We start from the raw sequence: 27,076 nt of genomic DNA, 5'->3' as shown, positions 1-27,076 counted from the left end.
CAACAGGACACGTTTTGGAAAAACGGTTTATTATAGCTTACAGCCACACGCATTGCGCGTTTTCAAATCAGGAAGGAGACGCTAAAACAAAGTGCCAGATAAAAACAGACTTGCGCCGAGCCTGCAGATCACCCTTCAGATTTCTTCGGTTGCCTGCGATAACATAAATTGTAAAATAAGTCAGTAAGCTTCAACATTATAAAAAAAAAAATGTATAATCATGAACATAGCCATTCACAAGCCTCTGGTGGTTTGGCAACATGCGCACAAAAAGCACACGTTGGCGGGAAGGTGGTGCCACCTATGGAGCTTGCACGAAAACAATTCACCAGCGGCAAAGCACCGTCGGTCAAAACGCGAAAGCGGTAACCCAGGTAAAAACAGAGCATTAAGGTCCCTTTCCGAAAAGTTCGTCACAAAAAAAAAAAAAAAAAAATTCGCGCCATCTGTAATGACGTCGCATATGGCCAACTTGGCATACCAACCATAAGCTACACACGCATGTTTCACAAAACTCAAGTCCATCAGTCACCCAGGGAAAGCAAGCTGCAAAATGCAGCAATTAAATATGCACTCGGTTATAACAAAATTCACCCATTGCGGCTGGAAACCGATACCCAACCAAACACCAACTCAAGGAGAAATAAATCTCAAGGAAGGAATTTCTTGTGAGATGTGTTTAGTCATGTACTCACAGTGAAAGTTTGCTTACGCACCTTGTGGAACACACAATAAACCGCAAAATGCCTATCTATACACTGTACGCATCGCCCATAAAGGCATCAATGAAATCCACCCAGCAGCTATTTTTTAGAGTACACCCAGGAAAGCAGCTGAGGTGGCAAAATAGATATTAGGTGAGAAAAGGTGCAGTGACCATTCTCAAGGAGGACAAGTCAACCAACAGATGGAGGGCAAGAAATGACAGAGAGAAGCAGTTACTGCAGCGGCAGACTTGATGTTACTTTTGCCCGCCAGAGGTTCTTTCATGCGTAAAGATATTCCAGTAAATGAGCATTTTGTTTCAGCCTGCCACAAAGCCGCTGCTGCAGCTGGGGTTTCACCATCCAACCCTGAGCTCAGCAGATGAATGCCACACTCATTAACACAATAATAATTCCAAATACTTTCTGGCATCATAAAAGGATGAGAATAAAAAAGCAACACATTAAAAAGTGAAATGTGATCAACCTGAATGCAGCTGGATGTGTTCCCAGCTGCACAAAGAACAAGTAAAATCTTGCTTGGGGAACTTGAGCAAGTGTCTGAACACCTCGCATCAAAGCAACTGATGTTCAGTACAGGTGCAACGATCGATGTAGCACACAGGGAACCTGCGCTAGAGGTTTCCATGCTAATCAAGTGCTCCAACACAAAGCCTATAGTCGGATACAGATTAGGAACGAAGCAACAAATGCGCATCAATGGAGGCCCTCCAGCCAATGTGGTCGACCTATTGTCATGACATTGTGGTTAATCCCCTCTCACCAGCTAGCATGACATCACAGGGGGCTGGCAGGTGCAGGGGGATTAACCGCAGATTAGCCAGATTAATTGTGAGGTCCTGACACTCAACATACTACACTGGTTGGAGGGCCTTATTTGAGCAGCAAGTCTGATTCTGAAGCACATTGCCTTCATACACCCGACTGAACAATCTCAATGCAAGGCTATCCACACCCTGCAGTTGAAGCCAGATGCAGTGTGTGTATGATACAAATAGAAACAAGGAATTCTATCAGTCAGGCACACACTGGACACACTTACCTTTGGTCACAGCCCAAGTGGCTAGCAATGGTATTTTTGGTTCTATAGTGGAACTACCACAACACCACCCAGGCGACTCATATTCTCCATAAACACTACACAGCTGTTGAGCAAAAGAATTCACAATACGACAACAATGCTAACATGAAACATGCCATCAGCTTCCTTGCCAGGTATACTTAGCTGGCCTGCCAACAATAGCATGGCCACCAGTTTGTATTTGATGTACATGCTTCCAAGTGCTGACCATGCAGTACACAACTTTGCCAGAGGATCACCAGCTGGGGCAGACTTGCAGTGGGATATATAACTCGAAGTAAAAAGGCCAGTCCTTGAGTCTTATACCATGGCAAAATGAGTGCCCTTGTAGCTACATCACATCACACAGCAAACGCAACCTTAGCCCTGCAAAAGTCAAATGTGCACACGCCTCTGTGTCAAACACATTGCACTGCTAATAGCCTGACATGCATACAGGAGAGCTTTTGCATGGTGTGCTGCGTTCGCTTTAACAATACAAACATGCTGACACTGATCTAGAGACCATATACAAAGCAACAAAATCTCCCCCATCCTATCAGAGAGAACAGGATTTCACCTGTAGATGCCCACGACAACAGCGTGGTCCCTTTCATATGGTTCCAATGTGATTTGCTCCTGTGGCTTGAGGCGCTCCTGCTTCAGTTTCTCCACTTCACCGGCGAAGACTGCCTCAGGCTCTGCTGTGGAGTCAATGCAGTTGGCCTGCGCAGAAGCACGGGAGATGCCATGCCACTTGATAAGACAGCAAACGCCCACGGCTGCAGACACTTCGTAAAGCGTGATCTTTTCAGTGCCTTGGTCTGCGCAAGTGCTGTGCACCAGCCTCCCGTGCTTGATAAAGCTGCAGTAGACTCCCATCATACGCACTCGGTTAAGATTAATTATCAGATAAGACACAATGCAAGAGCATTTAGATGGTTTCCCCATGACTCAATCCACTTGAGGCGAACCACTTCTAGTGGCCCTTGGTTAAGACAGACTTACTCAACGACACGTTCATTTGCTGTGCACTAACCCTGGTAAAAGGAAAGGTGTGTAGATGTGGGATACACCTGCTCGTTTATAGGCAGATACACCACTTGTATTTTCGTCCACCGCAGGTGATGTACTCTGCAGTGCCAATATCTGGCTATGTCAGATCTCAGTGCTACAAAAACGCATATGGCAGATCCACATTGGTCGAGAAACTGCTTAAATTTTAGGTTTAAGCAGTTTCTCAACCAATATGGATCTGCCATATGCGTTTTTGTAGCACTGAGATCTGACATAGCCAGATACTGGCACTGCATAGTACATCACCTGCGGTGGACAAAAATACACGTGGTGTAATCTGCCTATGGCGTTGGCATGCATGCTCCTATAGCCTTTGTGGGGAGACTTCTGATACGACGAACATATTGTCATGGTCTCTTCAGGTTCAGCTTGATTCAACTGCCAAAAAAATTTGAAGTACAGTAGAATCTAGGCGATGCAAACACGGCTGATATGAATTTGTAAAACTGCTGGCCGAGTGCATTGTGTATAATGTGCAGAATTTCAGATACTCCGTGCTATCTTCCACACCCCCACAAATGATATGAATGCACAAGCCGTGACTGCACTCTCAAGCACTAAGTGCTGCCTGTATACCGCCATAACCAAGATCGCTAGTTGTTTGGTATGCACCGCGAGCAGTGAGTGGTGACATGCTGCCCAAAACAGTGAGCGTCAGCCCGTGGCCTGCACATTGCCGATGTCACAACCGCCAGTCATGTTTGTACACAACGCAAGTAGTGAGCTGTAGCCAGGCAGCAGTAAATAAATCCGTCAGTCATCAACAGATCTGCGTGAATCCATTTCCCATGCCTCTGCATACCGATTTTGTTCAGTTTGAATTATATGAAATTTGAATATGTGTATATCTCGTTGTCAAGAGAAATGCATTGCTGGAAAGGTAAAGTACATTCTAGGCCGGCTAATGGATAGTGGTAGCCATACTCGGGTATTGGCTAGGTTTGTTGGCAGCTAAACATGCCCCCTTTTCTTCGGTTCTTCGAGCTAGCGCGCAATCAGTCACTTTTCATAGCTGGACATTGCACTTGCCTTCATTTGACACGCCACCATGTGCCACCATGCTCAGCCACTTCCATTTTTCGTGCTGCACAAGGCACTCAGCGTCCCTCGCTGCTTTTGCTGTTTGATGCGCCACAGCTCTTGCCTGCTCTTCATCAGCCTTAGCAGCATGTTTGGCCCCCTTCTTACCTTTGTCTGTGGCTTCATAAAGTCATCATTGGCAACACAGGTGACCCTGTCTATCTTTACTCAACCTCCTCACCTGTACGGCCACAGTGGCAGCGTTGCAACAAGCATTTAGAAGCACAGAACGAATGGATAATAGAGAAAATGTGTTCCAAGAGAGGTCGCAGGGTAAAAATTGTCCGAAAGAGCGCCGCATTGCAATGTGTTGGCAGGACGGCTACCAATCAGCAGTCTCTCTCAAGAGCAAACACAAGCATCAGAGCATTCAGCGGCTGCCATCGTCACCTTCCTTGATCACCAGCTGCTCAAGGCCTGTCTTACAGTATTTGCGGTTTTCAACCTTGCGAGGTTCATCCGTATAACCCGCACCAGAAATTGATAAAACATGATCAAAATATGGGGGAGCGGGTTTATGTGGATTTGGGGGCTCTGGGGTCAAGGGGGATCGCCTTCGCGACAATGTGTGGCGTGCCACAGAGCATCCACAATCCCTACTGTCATCGATGCATGTCAAGCCAACAAATGACTGACGGAGTTTATGTCCTCATGCCAATGAGACGAATTCAACGGCCACACATCACAGTGTTGTACAGATGGATCACAGATGAGTGAAAAGCGATCCCAGACAACATGGAGCACAAAAGGAGCAGGAAGTGTGCAAGAAGCAGCACGCTTAATGGATTGGAAAATGACGACATCTTTGACAGCAGTGACGAAGCTTCTTCAGACGGCAGTGATAACAACTGAATAGGTCAAATGAGCGTTGCACAAGCTTGTAGAAATAATGTCGCTCTGACAACAAGGTTTTCATCACCTTCATGATTAAAAGTGCCTAGTCTTAGGTATTTTCTTCAGGCAACTGTGCAGGTGATATGAGGGGATGCTTTTTTTTTTCCTTCATGGCAGTCAAAAGTAAGGTGCAGGTTATATGAAGGGGTGGGTTATGCACGCAAAAATATGGTACGCTTCTACTCAACATGTAGCACTGGCGAAAGTAGCCATCCCTGAGTAAGGCTCCGAGCATCAAGTGGCCCATTGCCGCGAAAACGAAAATATGCTGCGGCAAACACCATGCAGGCATTTTTATTTTTATTTTGCCATGCTGCATGAGATGCAGCGCAGGTTGGACCCGAGGCACATTTCAGTCATCTGCACTTTCACTGAGCTTAAAGGCCTACTTGACCGAAATTTTTCAAACCTTAAAAAGGTTGTTTTTTCATAGTACACCCCCGTATTATGCTACCCACAAAACATTACGGTCCAGTTTCAAGCAGTTACGATGAAAAGGGCACGCAAAAATCAGAGTTTTCAATACCGAAACTGGAAAAACGGGCGCCATTGCCGCCCGCCGGAAGTGACGCATGTTTGAGACTGTAGTCCGGACGGGTTCGGAGCGTCTGCTCGTTGCGGCTCGAGCAAAGCGACGGTACCGCGCGTGCAGCACTTGGTGCTATAAATACTGGTTATATGTGAAAACACACATCTTAAAACGAATAAAACGCCCTAGAAAAAGTTTTACACGGGTTTTATTTGCTGTAGTAGACCAGAAAAGTCCTGGCTCAACATCAGCGAAGATGATCGCGCCGCAATGCTAGTGAGCGCTATTTGCCTGGCAGTATTCGATTACAGCTTGTGCAAAGTTCGGATATAGCGGAGGAAGGAAGCATATTCAAACGGAGGCCAAGTAGAAGGGCTTGTATTATAAATCGGCTTTTTTGAGCTGGCACGCGTGTGCCAACAGCACATGTGCGCTCTGCTGCGCGTACAATATGGTTGTTGTCTTGATAAAAAAAAACGACCTGCCTTCTCCTTTCTCTTCTCATTTTTCTCCCCTGTCGAAAGATATTCCTTCCTGTGCACAGAAATTTGGAACAGGTGCTGTGAACGCGAGTTAAATCAATAAAAACAGCTGGATGTCTAAAAAGAGAGCTCAAGAGAATTAAGTGCTGCGTTAAGCGAAAGAATATGCCAGAAGCAAAATTTGTGTTGCAAAATAAATATATATTTTTCTCTGAGGACCGTGGCATCAGTGCGGTGCCGATGGTGGGCTGGTTCATCTTTGCACGCCTCGGTCGGGCAAGCCACTGCGCGTTGCGAAATACATGCCGATTCAAATGAACAAAAACGTATGCGTTGCGTTCATTACAGTATTTATCTAGAACCACTTAAACCCCGTGTACTGCAGGGACGGAAATGTTTTTCTAATCTTTTCAAGCCACACAGCTGGGCAGCACGACGTGGTTGCCTAACCCCCAGTCGACAGTATACGCCCACCGCGCAAATTACTGTAGGTAGTGTGTCTCTATCGACTGAGTAATAATAAAGAACATATAATCAAAATTCTTTGAAAATATTATCATTGAAATAACATGCATTCAGTTCTCTAGGGTCTTGGAGACGCGCCTCGAACGGTAACGCTGAAGCTTCCTCTAATCGACCTCAGGTCACAACGACCTCCAGTCGTTGTGTGTGCCTCGTCTCTCCTTTGTCCCCGTCTTTTTGGCTGGTTTTTCTTAAGTATGTACCAACTAACCCAGATTTCAACTCTTCTGCGAAGTTTTCAGTAACGCTCGTGTGGCCTTCCAGGATTCTCAGCCCGCCCTGCAAATCTTCGAGGCAGCAGATACACTCGACGCACGACGGCATTATTGCGCATTGGGCAGAGCTGCGCCTGCAATAAACGGGTGTGCATATGTTGATTCCTTTTCAGACGAAGCAGACCTGTCCTTAGACTTCTGCCTGGTGTAAACGACGTGTCGTCAAAAGGGCGTTGCTCGATGAGCAAAGCCGTCCACTTTAGCTTCTGAACCGGCTTAGCTAGCTTGTGACAAGCGGTCCCCCCTCCTCTTTATTCTCCCGATTAGAGACGCCTCGAAGCCTTTCTTCTCCGAATTACAACCCGGTTCGTGGCATGCTTTGCCGATCGGGCCCGAAACGCGTACTACGTGCTCTGATGCATGACGTAGACCGGGACAGCTCTATCGACAAAGCCCAACCCACAAAAGGGGTTAGCGCGAGGCAGAAGCCTCAGTCACCCACCATTATCTTTTTTGAAGAAGAGAGGGGAATTCACGTTAAAACCTGAGCTCCACAGCTGACACCAGCTTTCGAGATCGGGGGTAAAGGTCAGTGGCCGAGAGGTATACATGGTGCTTTCCGCATTCCTTGTATTCCCTTCCGCGGCCATGCACTTCGTCGACATGATGCCAGCAGTTTATTTTTCTCGAAGACCATCGAGCTTCGCGGTGAAAACAGCCAGAAATGCGCCAGAAGAAGAGCTTACAAGGGGCGCGCACCCATTTCAGAACGCCTGAAACTGGCGAGCCGGCGATGCCGGTGTCTCAATTGTGCGTCATTTCCGGTCTGGTTTGTTAGTTGTCCAGCACACCGCTAGGGGACTGCGTCGTCTGCTACAGAGGTTTTTGAACGCTTCTAACTAAAATTCTGGGCGCTTCACAGCCCTAGCATTAAATATAAATATTGTTAATAATATGTACACTATATCGAGCGCAAAATTAGCCGAAGTAAAGTTTCGGTCAAGTAGGCCTTTAAAAGTGTGATTTCTAGGTGCTGACAGACGAGGATTGTACAGGATTTAAGCCACCGCTTTGAAAATAGTGCACAAGCATGCAGGTGCACCCGAACTTCACCTACACAGTGCATCCACAGTCTTTGCTGCTGTCTCCCTTCTAACAACAGCTGCTCGGGCAGGCAAAGAGCCATTGCAGGGCGCTTAAGACTTTCTGTGCATGCGAACGATCGCGAGGGCACAAAGCCCTGCAAATTCCAGAGACGAATGTTCCCCTTACAAGAAGTAAAACAAAATTAAACAAAGGAAGGCGAAGGTGTACATTTTTTTTTTTTTCACGTGCGCTTCCCAGCCACTCCATTTCCCAGCTGGTACTTTGTTTTTTCTGTGGTCCCGTGAAAAACGTGATAGCAGGGTTCTACTGTACTTCGAAAGTAAAAGTGTGGCTTGAATCAAATCAAATCAAGCTGCAAATGCTTTTCAGAAACTATTCGAAATTATGATTAGCCACACACCACTTGATAGTTTCACACTGCAAATGAAACTCCTAGAACAAGCATATCCATCCCAGCCATGTCAACTGCATTCGTGAAAAGAAGAAAATATGGAATCAACCTACCTTTATGGATATGACAAAATGACCACCATTCTTGAGAAAGTGATGAGCATTGATGGCAACTATTCTCGCCTGGTCAGGCTGAGCTACGTCTGCAAAAATGGTGTCCACCATACCTGCAAGACAGTCACGCCCCACAACATGAAACTGTATTCACTCTGTCAGATCAATGGGCTCACTGACTCTAGAACAGAAAGGACTGTGAAAGTGTGTAAACTATTGAGGTAGCCTCCTACACACTGATGCCATGAGGAAGAATCTTCGTACATTACAATATGAATGCACTGGGAATAGCTAAGGAACTGTGAAACGGTAGCAAGCCAAACGCTTCAAACCATCTGGTACATCACATTCCCAAGCTTCCCAACATCCACTAGAGTAGAGAGAACTCCAAGAAACCTCATTGGGCCAATGATTATTTGGACAGCCCATGTTTTTTTACGTGTTTTTTAGAACAAACTCATAAAGTTAAACCTGGACATAACAAAACTGAAAAATGTCCGAGATTTTTTCATACCAAGTTTTTGCAAGAAGGCTCAAAACGCCAATGCAGGAGTGAAAGCAAAGTAAATACAGGCCACCTTGAGAACATTGGACGGGACATTAAGTTCCATACTAAGGATATGATACCAATTACATATTTTGAAATTGTTTCACTGAAGAGTTTTTGTTTATCCGAGTTTCGCTTAGCGCGCGTCCACTGTACACTCGTTTCAATGAAGGCGGCGTTCGGGAACTGAGAACAGTGGTTATGGTGCGCGGCTGCTGGCCAAAAAGATGCGGGTTCGACCCCAGCCGCAGAAGTCGAATTTCAATGGAGGCGAAGTTCTAGAGGCCCGTGTGCTGTGCGATGTCAGTGCACGTTAAAGAATCACAGGTGGTCAAATTTCCGGATCCCTTCACTATGGCGTCTTTCACAGCCCGAGTCCCTCTGGGACATTAAACCCCCTAAACCATTCTTAATATCAAGGAATACGCTATATCAAGGTTCATACATCCGGGTTTAACTGTATTCATTGAGCAGCATTCAGTTTCCACAAGCAGTTGAGTTCGATGCTTATCGAGGGAACCCATTTACACAAATCACACAGAGCTGTTTTTCGAGAGCCACTGAGTGGATTCATGAATGAACTTACTGAAGTTACTTCCCTTTACGTGGCATCAGCTCGTAGCTATTCACAGGCAAACCCAAGGTAGATGACGGATGGCATGAAGTGCTTTGACAGCATGAACAGATATTCACAAGTACAATGCAAGTAGAGAGCAATAGGCACCAAGAATGGCTTTGGGAAAGCAGTACAATTCCCACAGCTAAAAGTGACAAAGCCAGTGTGCAAAAAAGAAACAGCCATACCAACAAGCATTCGATACTTGTGTGGATGGCGGGCATCTTCAATAATGGGGATAACGTTGGTCCTCTTCTGTGCCACGCCAATGAGGTCTCGGCCAGATCGATGAGAAAACTCGACAGCATAAACCAGGCCCTCCTGCAAAGGGAAAAACGAAAGAGCAGTTGCAAGACTTACCCTACATAATCTGAAAATGAGGAGGAAAGGAAACATTTCCTCAAAAAGGTTTGCAATAAAGTTAACACAGTCAAACGCACTTATAACAGTACTGCTAAGAGCAACATATAGGACATAACAATGAAAAATCAATGCACCGTCAGCTTGACTATGTATTGAATGGTAAAATAAACCGCTTACAGCAATGCTGCTAAAACAATTTATCGGTAAAACAAATACCAGAGAAACACGTGCAAGGGCCGCACCCTGTTTTCACAATGGAAATATATATATATAAAAAAATCCGTGTAAGAGCCGCACCAAAACTTTCCATGCGGGAATAGCCTTCTAAATGCACGCACCGTGGCCTGCGCGATCAGCTATGGCTGCGAGCAACGGGGCACTTAATCGCAGAGGCCGCGCACGCACACAGAAGCTTTCAGGTGCCGCCCACGAATGGCACCCGAGGCCTCGGCTCACCATCATCATCGACAAATTTTTCCTTCGCCATGAGCTCCCGTTACATATTGACATCAGTATCACCAGCTCGTTTTTTATGGCTGCTGCCGCCAAGCCTTGCAATTTTAGCACGATGGGCGAGCACCTTAAAGGGACACTGAGGAGAGCACTATTAATATTTTTTTTATAGTAAAATCCGATAGTTCGGCATGTCATGGCTTTGTTGCCACTTGGCCGGCAGCGAAAGATGCATTTATTTCTAAGAAATTTGAATTCGAAGTTGAAAAAGTTTTTCCCGCCGCTCTGATTCAAACTTGGGATTCGTCTATGACGACAGAGGACTAAGAGACGTGAAACATGACGTGCACATGACGTAACGCAGACTCCGTGATTTCTGACTGCCAGCAGTGCGGCCTAGCAGCAGCCGAAAAGAAAGCTACCGCCGGCCGCACGTTGAAGGCATCTATCGGCTATTGCGGCCGTCGCTACAGTCGCTTCGATTACGTTTGCACTAGCGTTTTGCCAGCGTTACGATGGATCTCGTTCTCGAAGTCGTCAACGAAGTTCTCGCAAATAGACACCTTTAGCATACCGTGTACCTTGTTACCGCTAGCGGAATACCGGGAGCCCGCCTACCGCCGGAAAACAGGCGCTGATTTGTCCCGATGCTTCAGGAGCGCGCGTAGCAGCCGGGCACGTGGCGCCATCTGGCGACGTCAAGGAGATTTGCGCATGCATTGGCTGCGCCTCAGTGATGCATGGTTTCTCGGTTCCTGGTGTTGCTAGAACCATTCGTTCTAGCAACACTGTTTTGTTCTATGATCTCATCACGCTTGTACTTGCGAGTTTGGCCTGTGGCGGCGATACCTGTATTTTGGTTCTTGCTCTTTTCTACGTTACAAGAGCTTTGTTGTCAGTATGAGTGGCGTTTTTGTAATCAGGAGCCGGTATTCTGTCGATACAAGCCAACTTCAATTTCTCCTCAGTGTCCCTTTAATAGCTACATGGCTGGGAGTTTGCTCTTGAACACTGCAAGTGTGCAGGAAATTTGACGTGGCCGAGAAGTGCGTTCGACGATGGTGCAACCAATAGGATGCACTGAGGAACACAAGCTGCAACTTTCCGCGGCAAGCCGTGCAAGTTTCCCTAACTAGAAGAAGAGCTGCTCTGCCATGTGATAGAAGTGCGAAAAAATGGCTACACGTTGATAGTGGATATGCTGCACGATTTGCGGGATGAGTGTACACCAGAGCACATCACCAGCCCACCAAGTTATTTTAATGTGCCTCATATGACCCCCAGAGAAAACAAATAGTTCGCTGCATCCACATGAGAGAGTATCCCCAATTATTTTGTGCATAGCTGCATCAAAACCTTCAATTTTCCTGTGAATCGAATGCAGTTAACACTGACAGGCACTTCATTTGCCTTTTCTGACAGTGTATAGCCAACAGCAAAAGTCCATGGTATGCATGTGCACGAGAATAGGTAAACTTGCTGCACACTAGTGAATCAGTCAATAGGTACTGATACCAGCAAAAGGAACATGCACACTGCTCATGCTCAAAGGCTTTTCAGAGTCAGCAAGCACGACTTTGCCGAAATAAATTTTGTGCTGGACATCTGCCTCATGTAAGCTTTTGCTACCACCTGTGCAGGTGCGGACTTAAGTAAACGGAGCACGCTACTCCAATGCCTTCCATATTGGAAATAAAGAAACATTGTTTGTCTCAGAGAAAGCGCACATACATCCACTGCCAGAACAAACATTTCAATTAGGCAACTTGTGAAAAATATTCGAAGACAATTGCATGCTCCGTTTATTTTTGTCCAATTTTCGTGCGGGCCTTGAGCGTACCAGTGGGTACTAACTCGAACACTAACTAGTAGCAAGCAATACTTACAGGCCCCACAATGTCAGCCACGTGGGATACAGTAGTTCCTGAGGCTGCTCCTAGGTACAGCACTTTGGAACCTGGTGGCATGTGAATTTGGTCGACACCGCCCAAGATGGCAGCGGCCAGCTTGGATCGGAAGGGGTTCCACACCCTGTACTCCATCTTTGCTTCATTTTCCTATCAGAGTTAAAAAAAAAAATTACGAGGAACTTTAGCGGCTAAAGTGCTGAAAGGCGAAAGACTGAGTGCTGCATTCTGCTACGCGATTGTTCACTTCACATTTCGTTGGTGCATTAATTAACTGCCAATTAATGACGCTTAAGCTTCGCCTTTAGGAGTGGAACGCGACAGCGTGTTGTAGCGCTGCCACTGAGTCCATTGAACGCCACCACCCGTTCGGCGCGACGCCTTGCCCTTTGAACGCAACTCTTTTTAAGGAAAGTAAATGGCGCAGTAATTCTCTGTCGTCTCGGTGACACCTGAGCCGCACTGTACAGGAAGGGAGGAAGTGAAGTGAAAGAAGAAAGAGGGGCCGTAGTGAAGAAAATGAAAATTGTATTTGAGGAAAGGAAATTACGCAGGAACTGTCTCGCATATCTCAGTAGACACTAGTCGAAAATTGTATTTGACGAAGGAAAGTTGCGCAGTAACTGTCTCACATATTTCGGTGGACACCCGTCAAAATTCGCGCGTGGTGACATCATGACAATTTGGACCAATCTGAAACGCGGACAAATACGCCTTGCTCGTCAGTAAATTGGTTTTTGAGGAAAGGAAATGTATCTGTCTCTCATATCTCAGTGAACACCTAAACCTCACTGCAAGGGAAGGGAGGAGGATGAGAGTGAACGAAGGCACCGTATTCACTAGACGCACCTTTGTTCATTCCAAACCATCAAGCTGGCATGGCCGAGTGGTAGCGTGCTCGACTCGCACTCCGGAGACCGGGGTTCGATTCCCAAGCTCGGCCAATTTCTTACTCGGTTTTATTTATTTATCTGGTCTGACTAGAAAGGTTAATTGGACCAATTGGTGAAGTAAGCAATTAACTAAACTCAAACTTACTTGGAGCATCACTATACGATCCCTTTAATTGGTTGCATGGTTAGTAGCCAAAGTACAATTGGCCCCGTTTGAAATTCGCGCACTGTGACGTTACGACCGTTTCGACCAACTGAAAAGCGTGACATTTCTTGTCGACAGCTCCTGCTTACAACGATGAGGCATTAAAGGCTTCCGCCTTAAAAAAAAAAAAAAATGACTGGCTTGTGTTAATGCTCAAGCTTTGTGGCTACTGGCTGTGTGGATTATGGTAAAATAACTTAACAAGAAAAAAAGAGTACAACGAAACAAACCACAATCAAAACTTATTGCAAAACTAGGTAACATGCAAAACGCAATTTTGGACCCCAACAAGCTTGTTTTACAACACCCAAATCAAAACAGTACTGGGGTGATTGCACAGAAACTGACACACCAATGTTTGCTAATATAACATTTACTTGCCTAATAAAAGCCACCAAACATTGTTTGATAAAATTCAAATTTTTGCAAATGAATGAATCCACTCTCGAAATCATCTTTAAAAAAAAAAAAAGAGAAAGAAAGACGCACTCATTCTACCAGTAAATACTGTAATTAGGATGCAGCTAGCCCTGTCGCAGCTGTGAAAACCACCACAGAAAACCCGCATCATCATTGGTTTGCACACTCTACGTGGCACCGTAGCACACACAGGTCCACGCGGGAGAGCCAACCTCCAGAAATGTGCTGAGGGGAAGTCAGCTTTTTGAGTCGACTGGTGTTGCCTAAAGTCCAATCTATCAGATGTCTATCGGACGTGACTGCTATTTTTTTTTTTATGATGTCGTACATGTAGTTTTATGATGCAGTCGTACATTTTCCCACACATTCACGTTGTAGCTTTACGGCGCTCAGAAATGATTCTATTTAAGAATAATTCGACATAACCCAGTCCCGGTATAACCTTGTTTCGACTGTAGTGGTGCCTGTGTGACAGTGTTCTTGGAGGTGACTGACAAATCAATGGGTCTCCGACATAGTTGTACTAGTTACGCCTCGTGGTGCAGGCAACTGCGAAACAATACTTGCGGCTGCCCTCCTCCCTAAATTACCATTTGCCAAGTTTGGGGGTACGATGCTGTTGTGCGCCATGGTTGCCTGCATAGGGACACCACACAATTGACTTCACACGAATAAGGTCTACGCAAGAGCATCCTTGGTTGAGGTCAACAGTATTGGAGCCTGCAGATCAATCTTCCTTGATGACACGTGCAGCCTAGTCGACTGAATGCGAAGCACATGTAGACACTGCTAACAATTTGGAGCACATGGTGGGGTCTAGCACTAACTTAACACCTGTTCACAACCTCTGTTTGTCAAATGCAGCACAAAGAGCTGTCAAAAATAGCACACCTTGAAGCAAGTTCTAACAAGCGGCTTACGTCAACAGAAATGCGTTTCTCTCCATAGACAGACTCTCCGATGACCAAGTTTTTGGTGACCAGAGCATCTTCTTTTCCTCGTGCAATAAAGACACCTGAAAATAATAATAAAAAAGTAAGCCCAACATCAAATTACTAAAGGCCCGCAAATGAAAAACTAAGAAGATGACGGTGAACACAATGTGCAGGCTACCCACTGAGAAGAAATTAAGCGGCTGCAAATGGAGTGCAAAGTGTGGCCAACGCAATGGCACACTTGTGCCAAGAGCAAAGGCACAGTGCGAGCTTCTCCTGCAATGTGGCCCAAAGAGGGTGCCAAAAGAAAACAAAATTGAATAATAACCAAGAGGTGATGATAACAGGTTGCCACTTTGGTCCAAACAAAATAAATAACAAGCAAATACCACAAAAGCTCATGCATAATACAGTGCAACCCCAATTATGTGTCCGCTGTTTATGCGACAACGCGCATTTTGCAAAGAATTAGCGCAGGTCCAGCGAACCCCCCATAGAAATAACACCTTCAGTTATTGGTGATTTCCATGAATGAGCAGCACAGTGTACTGGTCCATGAAGGATTGATGCGTGCCGAACAATGTCGTTTTCTCCATTGCAAATGATTCACCGGTACGACATTGTTGTCACAGCTTTCCTGTAAAAATATTCCCTTGGAGAACTGTTACATGGATGTTTGCATGCAAACAAAATAGAGGGTCGCTAAGTGTCGCTGCATCTTTTTGTGACACCAGCAAAACACAAAGAGCATGGAAACCAGAAGCTTTCTCACTGTTAGTATGAACAACTGCAAGACTGTGACAGCACAGTTCTCATCCGAAGCTGAGCCTATATTTCTGAATATTATTTGCCTGGACTAGAGTCACCTATGTAAGAGGTGCTACATTCGTTAACATCACTGAGCACGCAACTAAAGGACGCATTTCGAGTGCAAAGAGTTTTCTGCATGACTGTCTGTAATGACAGGGCTTTACTACTGCATGCTTGTATGGTGCACTGTTATCCATGGAAAGGGGGGTAAAATGATATGATGATTTCATTCGAGCTGAAGAGCGGCGGAACGCTGCCTGCAGTACACACTGAGAGCAGTGATCAATAACATGCGGTTGTAAATAAATCCACTTGGCAGTAAACAGACCTGCGTGAATATATTTCCTGAGCTTCTGCATATGGATTCTGTTCGTTTTTAGATGACACAAATAATTATCACAACCCTGTGAGAATCGCATCACTGAAGTTCTATTCTAGCCATGTGTGAAAATTTCTTCCCTTGTTCAAGCTCTTCTGGGCCCAATACACAGCAGACCAACTCACCTTCATGCCTGTGGGGCTCAATGAACACTTTCTTGCCTCCCCTGAAGCCACCTGCGACAATAAACAGAAAAATGACGACACCTTCGAAGGCACACCTGCTCCTCCACTCAGGTTATATTTCTGATAGTTCAGCAGGAGAAACCCTTGCAAAAACTCGCTTACCTTGCTTACATTATTCCAACAAGCACAAACAGTAAAAATGAGATATTGCAAAATACCGTGTATACTCGTGTAATGAACCCACTCGCATAATGACCCCCCCCCACCCCCTACATTTTGCCTCGAAAAATGATATTTTTTTTTTCTCGCGCAAAAGCTGCATGCCGATCTTCAGGGCCATATTGGAGCATGCTCGCGTTATCTCGGCGCGATTGGCCGGCACTGCTGACGATAACAAAGTCGACAGACTGCGACGTGGTGCAGCCAGCTTCTTTTAATGCGAGATACGCCGGCGGGGTAGCTCAGTATTCTGGAGCCCTTCACTACGGCTCTTCTTCCCTTCGCTCACAGCGCAGCTCGGGTGACCTTCTAGTGAGAGTGGCAATGCCGCATCTTTCCTTTACCATAACTGCATGATTATTATTGCCTAATGCGAGAGAAACGCCGGAGACACAAGCGCAGGTGACGCGGAAACGAAACTTGGTGGCTGCGCGCTTTTGCCGAGGATGATGATGACCTTAAATGATCTGGTTGCTTAGTGCCATCTGTCAAACACAAAACAAAACTTTGCTCATAGCGCCGTTTGTGCGCAGCGGCAGCAAAACGAAGTAAAGACAACGCATTTGGATGTCAGCCACCCGCCATATTGCTGGAGCTGCGTGTGAGTGGTCTGTGTGCTTTCACTTGTGCGTTGTGGTGATGGGTCGTTACGCCAGCTACACGGCGGGTTTGAAGGTAAAAGTCGTGGAGCATGCCTTGGAGTACGGCAACAGCACGGCCGGGCGACTCTTCAATATCGACCCGGTGCGTGTGCGCTACTGGCGTAAACAAGAGGACGAACTGAGGGCTACCGAAAAAGACCGGCGCGCATTTCGAGGGCCCAAACAAGGGAAGTTCCCTCACGTGGAGGAAGAAGTGCTGAACTACGTGAAGAGGCTGTGCAACGAAGGATGTGCTGTATCTCACGAGCTCATTCAGAACCACGCGCGGGCCACTGCATGGAGTCACGGCATTTCTGTTCACGAATTTAAAGCCAGCAGTGGTAGGACAACTCGTTTTATGCGTCGGAACGGGCTATGCCTGAGAAGGCGTAGGACGCTATGTCAGCGGCTGCCGGCGGACTGCGAGGACAAAGTGCGCGACTTTCATCGCTTTGTGATATGTATATGGGAGGAGAAGTTCCTGCTCTCACAGATTGGGAATGCCGACCAAACGGCGATAAACTTTGATATGCCACGGAACAGCACTGTGGACCTGAAAGGTGCAAAAGCGTGCACGTGAGGACAACGGGCGCCGAGAAACAGCGGTGCACCGTAATGCTCGCTGTAACGGCGGATGGCAGGAAACTGCCACTAAAACTCTTCCAAAAGGCACCTTTCTGGCTGGGATTCATATTCGTGCCCAAGAGAAAGGGTGGATGTTGGCACAACTGATGGTCGACTGGCTCAGGCCAGTCTGGGGACGGCGACCAGGGGCCCTTCTTCTGCCGTCGCTCCTTGTCTTAGTTTTCGTGGCCACCAAGACAAAGACGTCCCGCGCAGAATGAGCGGGCTGCGAACAGACATCGTCGTAATTCCGGGTGGCCTAACCTCAGTGCTGCAGCCACTTGACGTCTTTGTCAACAAACCATTTAAGGACAGCGTGCGGCGGCTGTACGCTGAGTGGATGGCAGCGGGCAACCATGACCTGACACCGACTGGCAAGATACGAAGGCCAACCATCGACATGCTTTGCAGATGATTTTTGGAAGCGTGGAATTTAATTACCTTCGAGGTGATCGCCCGCAGCTTCAAGAAAACTGGAATCTCAAACTGCCTGGACGGCACAGAAGACGACGCGTTGTGGGACAATGACGACGACGACGACGAAGTTGCGAGCGAAAGCCTCGACTCGAAGAGCGAGGCCGAGTGATAATGCAATAGCAGTGTGTGAAATAAATTTTCTTATTCACATCGCATCCGTGGTTTTTCTATAGAGGTAAGGCTGCGATTGCATTTTGTATCAATGCTGTGATATGAAATTTAATCGCCCGAAAAATTTCGAAAAAAAGTTTTCCCTGCATAATGACCCCCCCGCCCCCCCCCCCCCCACTTGAAGTCAATTTTTCGGGAAAAAAAAGTGGGTTCATTATGCGAGTATATACGGTAATACCTCGAACAAAGCTGCAACACACCACAATGCTGTTACTCCACAGGTCAGGTTTATTTAACAGCACACAAAGTGTCTCATGACAATGCCATGCTGCAAAGCTCTAAATCAATGTCAGAAATCCATTTTTCTTTTTCTAGCTGACACCGATTTCAGCGGCAGAACGTCCGAATTGTTGGAGCCACGTGGCTTGAGTTGACTATGATGGATTGCTGGAATGGAAATTCTCCACTCACCACGACCTCCGCCGCGTCCTCGTCCACCACGGCCCCCAAAGCCACCACGGTCACCCCCTCGTCCACGGCCCCCAAAGCCACCACGGTCACCCCCTCGTCCACGGCCCCCAAAGCCACCACGACCACCAAAGCCACCTGAAATGACAAAATGACAAAACATATGACAACACAGAATGCGTGAAGCAGAAAGTTACTTATGCACACAAAACAGCACTAAAACAAGCAACTGTCAAATTTGGGCTTGCCTACACTGCACTACGGAGAAAACTGCCATCAAAGAAGCGCCTGCTGCATAAACAGCTTGTACCCGACATCACAGGGACCATGATAACCACACTAGCTTTGGCAGTGCATACCAGGGGCCGTAAATGATCAAATCACAAACTTGTCAAAAATGGATCAATCAGCCACCCCTCCTATTGGTTGGCCGTGACCGGCAGCCATATTGCTTTTTTGCGTCATGGGCGGCTGCAGATTATGTCACGGATGTGGCAGAAGTGATGACGTTGCACACCTAATAATGCAGGCACAAACTGATTGTTTTTTGCGACCATCTCGAGGAGTTTGTGATGAAAAACAGCGGTGGTGTACGTGGTGTGAAACGACTGAGGCAGCTGTGCCGGCGCGAGCAGTGGAGATGGATGTAGCACGAAGATGCGGTTGACTTGCCGGATGAGCTGTTTCGGCCCCTTTTTCGACTGGAGAAGCAACAGACAGTGCAGTGGTTGCGTGACGAAGACACCGATGAGCTAGGGGGTGTGCATGCAAGCGCTGTCAGTAGGGCGGCAGGTGCTGTGTGCACTGTGGTTCTTTGTCACCGGCGGCGTTCAAGCTGCCATTGGTAACGAGCCACACGTCGGCCTCGCACAATCAAAGGTGAGCGAATGCTTGTGGTGGGTGTTGGAGGCAATCTGCAAAGTTGGCACACAGAAGGGGTGGGCTCCAGCGGTCACCTCTGTGCCACAGCTACATATAAGCAAAACACACTGCTGCTGGCAAAGAACTTTCTTTTCCCCCACAAATCACACTTTGTGGTCGTCTTCTGTTTCCAAAGGGAAAAGAAACAGACAACCACACATCACATACTGAAACACTTCACCCTTTCACACTTTTATCGTCGATCGTGAGCGAACAACACAGAGTTCAACAAGTTGTCTTCGTCGATTTCGTACCAAGCAATCCTTGCAAGTTTGCTCGGCAGACACGTAGCCTTCACTGCCCTTGTTCAGATTTTCCTGCGCACTTAGGTCAACCACACAGTATAGGCAACCTGCAGTGTAGTTTGCAGGTACATGTGGCGCCGTCTCGCGGCCGAAGAGACAAGCACTGAGTAGGCAGCTCGGCGCGGCCCGACCGGCTCCGCTTCCCGAGGAAGGCGCAAACAGCGAGGTTGTGCAGCTTTGCGGATTTTCTGGAAGCTTTACCTCGGCCATGTTACGCCATGGATGTCGGTCGCACTCGGAAAAAAAAACCAACCGGAGATATTGTTGCGTGAAGGACTGTCATACCCGAGAAGGGAACGGAGACGTGAAGCTGTTTTGTTTCCCTACAAGGCCGTACGGGTCAACCCGGCGACTGAAGTGCATCGTCGCAGTGCGTCGTGTCAAGGAAGTTGCACTGGTGTTATAATTCACGCGAAGCTAAGAGGAGAAAAAAAGTATAAATGTGGAGCGGCTGAATGAAGCTATAATATTGAGCGTTCATTAAATTCTCCGCTAGTAGTTCTCTTGCTTGGTATGGTCGAATTGCGGTCGCGCTCTCGCGTTAAGAAGCCGTTTTTCTGGTTCTGTCAGAACAACGGTCTTCAAATCAGGATTCGTCGCGTTCGAAAGCAGGGCTCTTGGTCGCGGTTTTGTCCTATACTGGTACTCAAGTACGTGCGCTCAACGTTAGCGCGTACGTGTCGAGGTACCATGAATTAAAGGCAGCACGCCTCGCGGGGTGAGTCGCAGGTGATTAATTCAGGTCCCACTCCCGTATGTCGTTCCCTTATGTGTTTGCCCGTCTCGCGCAGATTTACATGCTTTGCCTAAGGGGTGAATTGATTTTGCAGTGCTGTGTGTCATACAAATTTGGTTGCATTATATTTGAGTGGTGAAGACTTCTTCAACTGCAGCCCAAATGACAACACAAAAATATGTTCAAAGCACTTTGTCCGTGGTGAAAAGAGTACCATTGAAACGCATCCCAGTTATCTCCCGACAAGCAAGGTCATGCATGAAACTGAACTAACATTATTAACAACCTGAATTCAGCTGTAAACACCTGGATACCGCGGGAGTCATAAAGAGGCTCACTGTGTGGTTGCTTGGACGTTCAGTCTGGGCTCGATAGATGCAATTCTTTCTGTACACCCACCACTGTTTACTGTGCTTTCGATTACACGCTACGGGAAAAATTCACATATTCACGGGTCCCGTGCATCTAAACTTTGTCCCTTTATGTTTTTCAAAATCTATTTTTCATATCAGTTACCAATGCAAAGCGACGAGACGGTTGCTTACACATGCACTGTACATGCACAAGTTGAACGTCGTACACGTGTTTGCCCCGCTGAGACTGACACTTCGCCGAAATTTCAGCGCCATCCGTTTCCTTCACTGAGTGCACATGGTTGCTCTCGTAAAGGCGACATCCTTTTTAGAGCTCCGGTCGCCGAAAATACACACCGATGGCATCAAGAGGCTTGAATCCGCAATATAAAACAACCGACATTTTCAAATTCGTACTGGGCATGCACGCCGAAAAGAACGACCGCCTACCCAGTACCAAAAAAACATATGGTGGCGGCGCTGTAAGCAGCGCGACAGCGGCGCCGCCTGGCTATTGCAGGTTGCCTATATTGATTTTCGACACCACATAAAAGCCAATAACAAGGCGTGGAATCAGCTGTTTTCAAGCAAAGCGGCTTGTTGACGTTTTACTACCATCAGTGCACCCCTGTGGCAGCCAAAGTTACCCACCAGCAAATTTAATAGCACAACTTCGTACACTCCCAGTTTTGCTTAATGTTTTCCAACGTTAAACACGTTTTGGCAAGATAACGTACTGGTTATTTTGATCGCTGCGTATTTCTAGTCTTTTTACAAAAATTTAGCAGGCTGTCCCTCGCCTTGCAAAGAAATGCTCCCACGGCGCCGTCCTGCAGGAACTGGCTGATTCCTTGATGAGTCAAGCAGCGACGTCTCATCGTTTCGTCCTTTTGATGTCACTGTCAATAACTTTTGACCGGATTTGTGATAGTTCCGTAATACGGCTCTGAATAGGATTACAGAAATGTGCATCCTCTCAAAGTGCTCCTGGCTAACCAGCGTGGTAACTGCTGTGATGTCGGCGCAAGCTATATACAGGTAAAATGTCCCCTCACATACACCACGCTTATGTAGCAAAGCAAAACCGCAAAGCACTGCTGAACTACTGACACACCCTGCAGCACGTTTACATGGCCTGCCTTGCACGCTAATACTTGATCGTGAGATGTTATACATTTGTCTTTACTGTAATATCAGCCCCTCATGTGTGCCCAATATGACGAGTTGTACTGCTTCAAGCCTTTATAGAATAATCACTATAAACAGCCAGAACTATGGCGTAACACTGAAAAAGTGCGTCAGAAAACAACACTGCAACACAACAGCGGTGCAGCAGAACACTAGTAATGGAACTCAGTGTATCTACCACTCCTAGGGTAGATGACTTGAGTGTCAAACGAAAAATCACATACCGCGTCCGCCGCCTCTATCTCCGCCACCGAAGCTGCTTCGCCCTCCACGGTCACCAAAGCTGCCTCGGTCGCCTCGGTCCCCGAAGCTGCCTCGATCTCCACGGTCGCCGAAACCACCACGGCCGCCACGGTCGCCAAAGCTGCCACGACCGCCGAAGCCGCCACGGCCACCCCGACCTCCGAAGCCGCCTCGGCCGCCACGGTCGCCAAAACCTCCACGGCCACCACCGCGATCGCCAAAGCCACCTCGACCACCTCGGCCGCCGCGATCGCCTCTAGGAGTGAAGCCTAGCAAGGAAAAAGGCACAAATTTGAAAGATGCTGTCAGGCTTTCGGCGCTCTCACAAAAGCACCGGCAAATAAAAACAGCACTGGTACACTACGTTCGCAGCCTTTCGAGGAGCACTGCAATGCTTTACCGCGCTGATGCGGTAGTGCGGATTGCAACACGAGCAAAGCGAGAACGCTCGTTCATCACGCTGAGCTTGCGATCCCGAGAAAAAAGGTTGCATAACAACAAAATGTATATTAAGATAACAGTTACTTGAGGCGAAGTAGCTTTAATATAAATCTCCTTTCTTCGTTTCTCCCAAAGCACAAAAACATAAAAAAAAACATTAACACTCCTTCAAAACGGCGCGCGCCGGTCTTGGTAACAACTGTTTTCTAGTTGATCAGCATAGTTAAGTAGTGCAGCACGTGCTTGCCTGGTTACTAGCTCTGCAGTCGAATAAGCCCGTGCAAAAAATAAAGAAAGTAACGAATCATGCCACCAGTCCAAACGGAAAAAAAAAAAAAAAATTAAGTTTCAACCAAAACACGCGAGACGCTGACAGCCATGATAGCTTCAATCAGGCTCAGAAACATGACAGGGCGCAGAACAAAACACGCCTTTAACACAAATAAACATGCATAAAATTTGCACAATACAGAGGTGCTCGCCAACAAAATACTAGTTTTTGCAAGCATGCTCCTAAAACAAATGAGCGAAGCTTTCCTTTCCAGTGGTACTCAACATGCCCTTATGCACGCGGCGTGGGATTGCCGGCTAACGCCGAATACGCAAGAACTCAACGCTTATTTTGCATATAAGAAGATTCACAGCGTTCCACCCTGACCAATCATGGGGCTGACAATAGCCTAAATACAATACTACAACAATTAGAAATATTACCTGGTCTACCCATCTCTGCAACCACGTGTTACTCAAAACCACGCTTCCCTCGCGATGCGGCGGGTGATGCCATCAAGCTGACTGCCGCGCACCCTTATCCTCAGTGCCGTAGTGACCATAGCTCCAGTAGTTCTTTCTCACATCGAAGTCCAAACTCATAACTTTCTGCTCAGAATTACCCTAACATTGTTAAGAACATTTGTAAATTTTACAACGATTAATTCTTTTGTCAGTTTCTCCCACGATTCGCTTAGTTTTGGGACTAATTTTTATAACGTAGACCGCAATGACCGCAATATTATGGATAGCGGTTTTATTTACCACACTTGTTATCGAATTTGATTGCAAAATTAATACTAAACTTTGGGCGTTTCTATGGCCAAAATGTTTAATAAAATTTTTTTAAGCATTTCAGAAAATAAAGTTATAACGATATATTTTTATCAATTTATAGTCGCGCTGCCTTAGCTCTTTGACGGCCATTTCTTGCCCCTTCGCCACTTTCGCCTACCAACGCTTCGCGGGGGCGATGCCGAAATGGCGCTTCACACAGCTGATTGGAGTCCCTTGGGCAAAGATGTTTACTACAGGCGAGTTTTTCCGTGATAATTTTCCTACAAAGAAAGCAGGGCATGCACAATAATTTCCGATTGCTCGCTGGCGTTGCCTGTGAAAATCACTGACCACTACGTTTACCCGCTCATTTACTGTCTGTGTGTCAAGTGCGTATTGATAGTGCACACTGAAACTTGAAATGTGTGTGAAAAACATCTGACAGTTGTGCAGTAGTCACCATGTACTCACAGACCACTCAGCTTTTGTATCATGAGTTCACGGTTGTCAGTAAATTATTTCATTGTTCTGCTTTTGAGGGCTGTCATTGACTTCTTGACAGCGAAGCGCTCGATCGGGAAAGTGCAAATTCAGAGGCTGTTTCATTTTTGAGTAGCCGCGACTACCGTAGACACGTCAAGCATGCTTTGTCTGTGCAAAGGAACATCAGCTGCAACTTGTGATGCTTTAGCACATTACTGATTTGCCTTTCTCAATTAACATTGCCACAGGAAATTTGAGCTCTATTCGATGGACTGGCAGGCACAGAACCTTGAACTGTCAGATTTCATTGTCGCCGCAGCTCCGTTCGGGGGACCAATCGGTGAGTGCCGTTTCCATGAGAAAAATACGAACGAAAAAAAACTCATTCCTTTCTGAGAGTGGTACCATGACTGAGTAGATAATAGAAAATCACATGCGCGGCTCTCTTCTCTCTAGCCCTCATAAGAGATGACTGCAAAGCCGGCCGGATCAAGTTGGGCAGTGGATGCCTAATACACCTCTTCTCGGCTAGTGGAAAAACACTAGGAAATATTAAGGTAGGCATGCTGGTCAGTGGACACCGTTGCGCTTGTTTTGTTTGAGCCGGATTGCAGACATTTCAAGCTTTCTGCTTCTGTCTAAAGGCATTTTCTTTCACCCACATATTGCTCTCTAAAACTTCTGCTGCATGACTCATTGCTTGGATGCAATGCTCACCTCAGATGTTGCTGAGTGTGACAGATTGCAGAATGCGATATAATCAAGCAGTTTTTGTACCTTATGTCTCCACAAACAACACGTGGTAGAGACAGAAATGATGGAGTCGGTCAAGGAACCCGAACATACAACATATAAAGATAAGATGCCAATGTGGCTGTCTAAGCTGCACCATGCGGTTATGTGGTGTCACTTGCCAGTTCGTCTGAGCATTGTAAAAACATGAAACACTGTTGGTAAATATGTGTCTATTAATACACTTATGTGTGTTGCTCCTTTCTTAGTCCTGGTGTACTAGAGGAAGCTTACATGGGAAGCCATCTTTCTTTTCACTTCATTACAATTTCTAGATAGTTCTTTTCAATGACTATGTTAATGTAATTAAATTCTGACTGTTAAATCATGCAAAATTTAAGTTATCCAGCTCTAGGTGCAGATGGCCGAATAATATAGTAATGAGGTGATTGGCTTTTTTGCATGCCAAGGGCCTTGGATTAACTTCAGCCACCTGGTGTTCTTTAATGCACACCAAGATCTCAGTGCATAGGTTTTTTTACATTTCACATCTATTGAAATGTGGTTACTGTAATGACAAGTCAGCAAATTCAAGCTTCGCTGGCTAATGTGGTAGTTAGGGTGATTTGTGTGACATGGTGTAAAAAGTGTAGCTCAAATCAAAGCAAAGACATGAGAAAGACATGAGACATACAAGTGCTAACTTTCAATTCTCATTAGCTGTTGTCTTGATTTGTACTGCATTTTCTATGACATGCTTAGCATCTCAACACCTTAGGCACTGAGTCACCACAATGGGCAAGATGAATAAATACATTATCATTGTTTTATGTAAAGTGAAATGGTAGGCTTAAAACTTTAGATCCCGAAAACTAATGTTGGACAGGATGAGAAGGGAGCAACAGTTTAGAGTAGGTATTGAGTCGTTAGATGTAGTAAAGAAGTAACTCTATCTAGGCCAAGTTCTGACGGATGGTCCAGACAATGGCAAAGAAATTACCTGCACTGTGAATGTGGTTTGGAGTGTACCTGGCAGGCACTCTCAAGTTATGAATGGGGCCTTACCAGTATCCTTAAGAGAAAGTACATGACCATTGCATCCTGCCAGTACTCTCCTGTGAAGCCGGAACTTGGAGGCTAATAAGAAATTCGGGATAGCAAAGTGTGACATGGAAAGGAAATTGAAAGGGTAGCCTTGAGAGAAATTGAAGGAGAAACATGAAATAGAAAACAAACTCTGGTTAGTATCCTTCTGGCGCTTAAAAGAAATAAAGATGGGCTTGGGTGGAACATCTAATGTGGCGAACAGGTAACCAGTAGGTTGTTAGGCTGACAGAGCTGATTTCAGGGGAAGTGAAATGCAGCTGTATTCAGACAAAAGTTAGGTGGAGAGATGAGATAAGGAAGTTTGCTGGGATGGTAGTGGCTGTGGTTGGCATAGGGCACGGATAATCTGAGGGCACTATGAGGGGTAGTTTTCTTACTGTGGACATAATCTGGTTGTTCTAAACAGGAGAACAATGTTTCTGGGCTGCACAAAAAAATCTTGCTTGCAAGGAATCTTTCATATTTCAGTTAAATTTCATGGGACAGTTTTGCTACTGATGATCCGATTCGCGTAAACTCTCAGTAGCAATTATCAGGCATACTGCATAGTTTATTTCATAGCAACAGCCAGCATGCATTTTATTTTTCTGTTAATTGTGTTTTCTTCAGTGGATGAGACAATTTTCAAACAAGTTGTGTGCAAAAGGTGCTGGAATCGTTTCAGCATGACACCGGGGCCATCGTGGCCATGGGATGGTCGAATGTGGAGAGCCTGGTGGTTGTTCAGAGAGATGGTGCCATCACTGAGTACACCTTGCAGGGAAGAGTGCAGACAACTTTCACCATGGGCCAGGTGAGCATTATAGTATGGGGAGACCTATGCCACTCTCACACAAGCACTCATAGCAGCTCTTGTGTGCAGCCTTTATTCAGAGGTGGATATATAGAGAGCACCAGTCATTACCCAAATTTAGACAGCAGCAGTTGCGGTAGTGCACATAACAGTTGCTGTAATGCGCACATCATTACTGCAGCTGCATGCAAGCTTGTTCTTGAAAGAAAAAATAGCGGTCTTTTCAGTTTTCTCAGAGTTTCTGGTTCAGGAGGTGGGGTCACAGTCTTTCCTAAATCCAACTACATGGTCTGTCTAAAAATTGTCCGTACTGATTTTTCCCTGTGATGGGGATGTAAT

The 27,076-nt window shown here is 46.3% G+C and overlaps 2 protein-coding genes across 2 annotated transcripts in view; one reads left to right on the top strand and one right to left on the bottom strand.

Moving 5' to 3' along the window:
- Nucleotides 1–8: 8 nt before the first annotated feature.
- Fib (rRNA 2'-O-methyltransferase fibrillarin) lies at nt 9–23,446 on the bottom strand. Its single transcript, XM_089549937.1, has 10 exons — nt 23,290–23,446; nt 22,116–22,403; nt 18,392–18,526; nt 15,849–15,899; nt 14,520–14,614; nt 12,061–12,231; nt 9,547–9,679; nt 8,196–8,308; nt 2,366–2,511; nt 9–153 (listed from the first exon to the last, which is right to left on the bottom strand). The coding sequence occupies exons 1-10, from the start codon at nt 23,300–23,302 to the stop codon at nt 129–131; spliced, it is 1,170 nt and encodes a 389-aa protein (XP_089406063.1). The 5' UTR covers nt 23,303–23,446; the 3' UTR covers nt 9–128.
- Nucleotides 23,447–23,750: 304 nt separating this feature from the next.
- Vps16A (vacuolar protein sorting 16) overlaps nt 23,751–27,076 on the top strand; it is a 34,664-nt gene continuing 31,338 nt past the window's right edge. Inside the window, exons 1-4 of the mRNA XM_089549927.1 lie at nt 23,751–23,879; nt 24,354–24,445; nt 24,562–24,662; nt 26,609–26,737. Of these exons, the coding sequence (XP_089406053.1) occupies nt 23,827–23,879; nt 24,354–24,445; nt 24,562–24,662; nt 26,609–26,737 (375 nt within the window). The 5' untranslated portion in view covers nt 23,751–23,826. The remainder of the gene's footprint in view (nt 23,880–24,353; nt 24,446–24,561; nt 24,663–26,608; nt 26,738–27,076) is intronic.

Source organism: Amblyomma mixtum, chromosome 6, assembly GCF_055824585.1.
Source record: "Amblyomma mixtum isolate Tamu chromosome 6, ASM5582458v1, whole genome shotgun sequence".
NCBI lineage: Eukaryota > Metazoa > Arthropoda > Arachnida > Ixodida > Ixodidae > Amblyomma > Amblyomma mixtum.
This window is presented reverse-complemented; position numbering and strand designations above follow the sequence as displayed.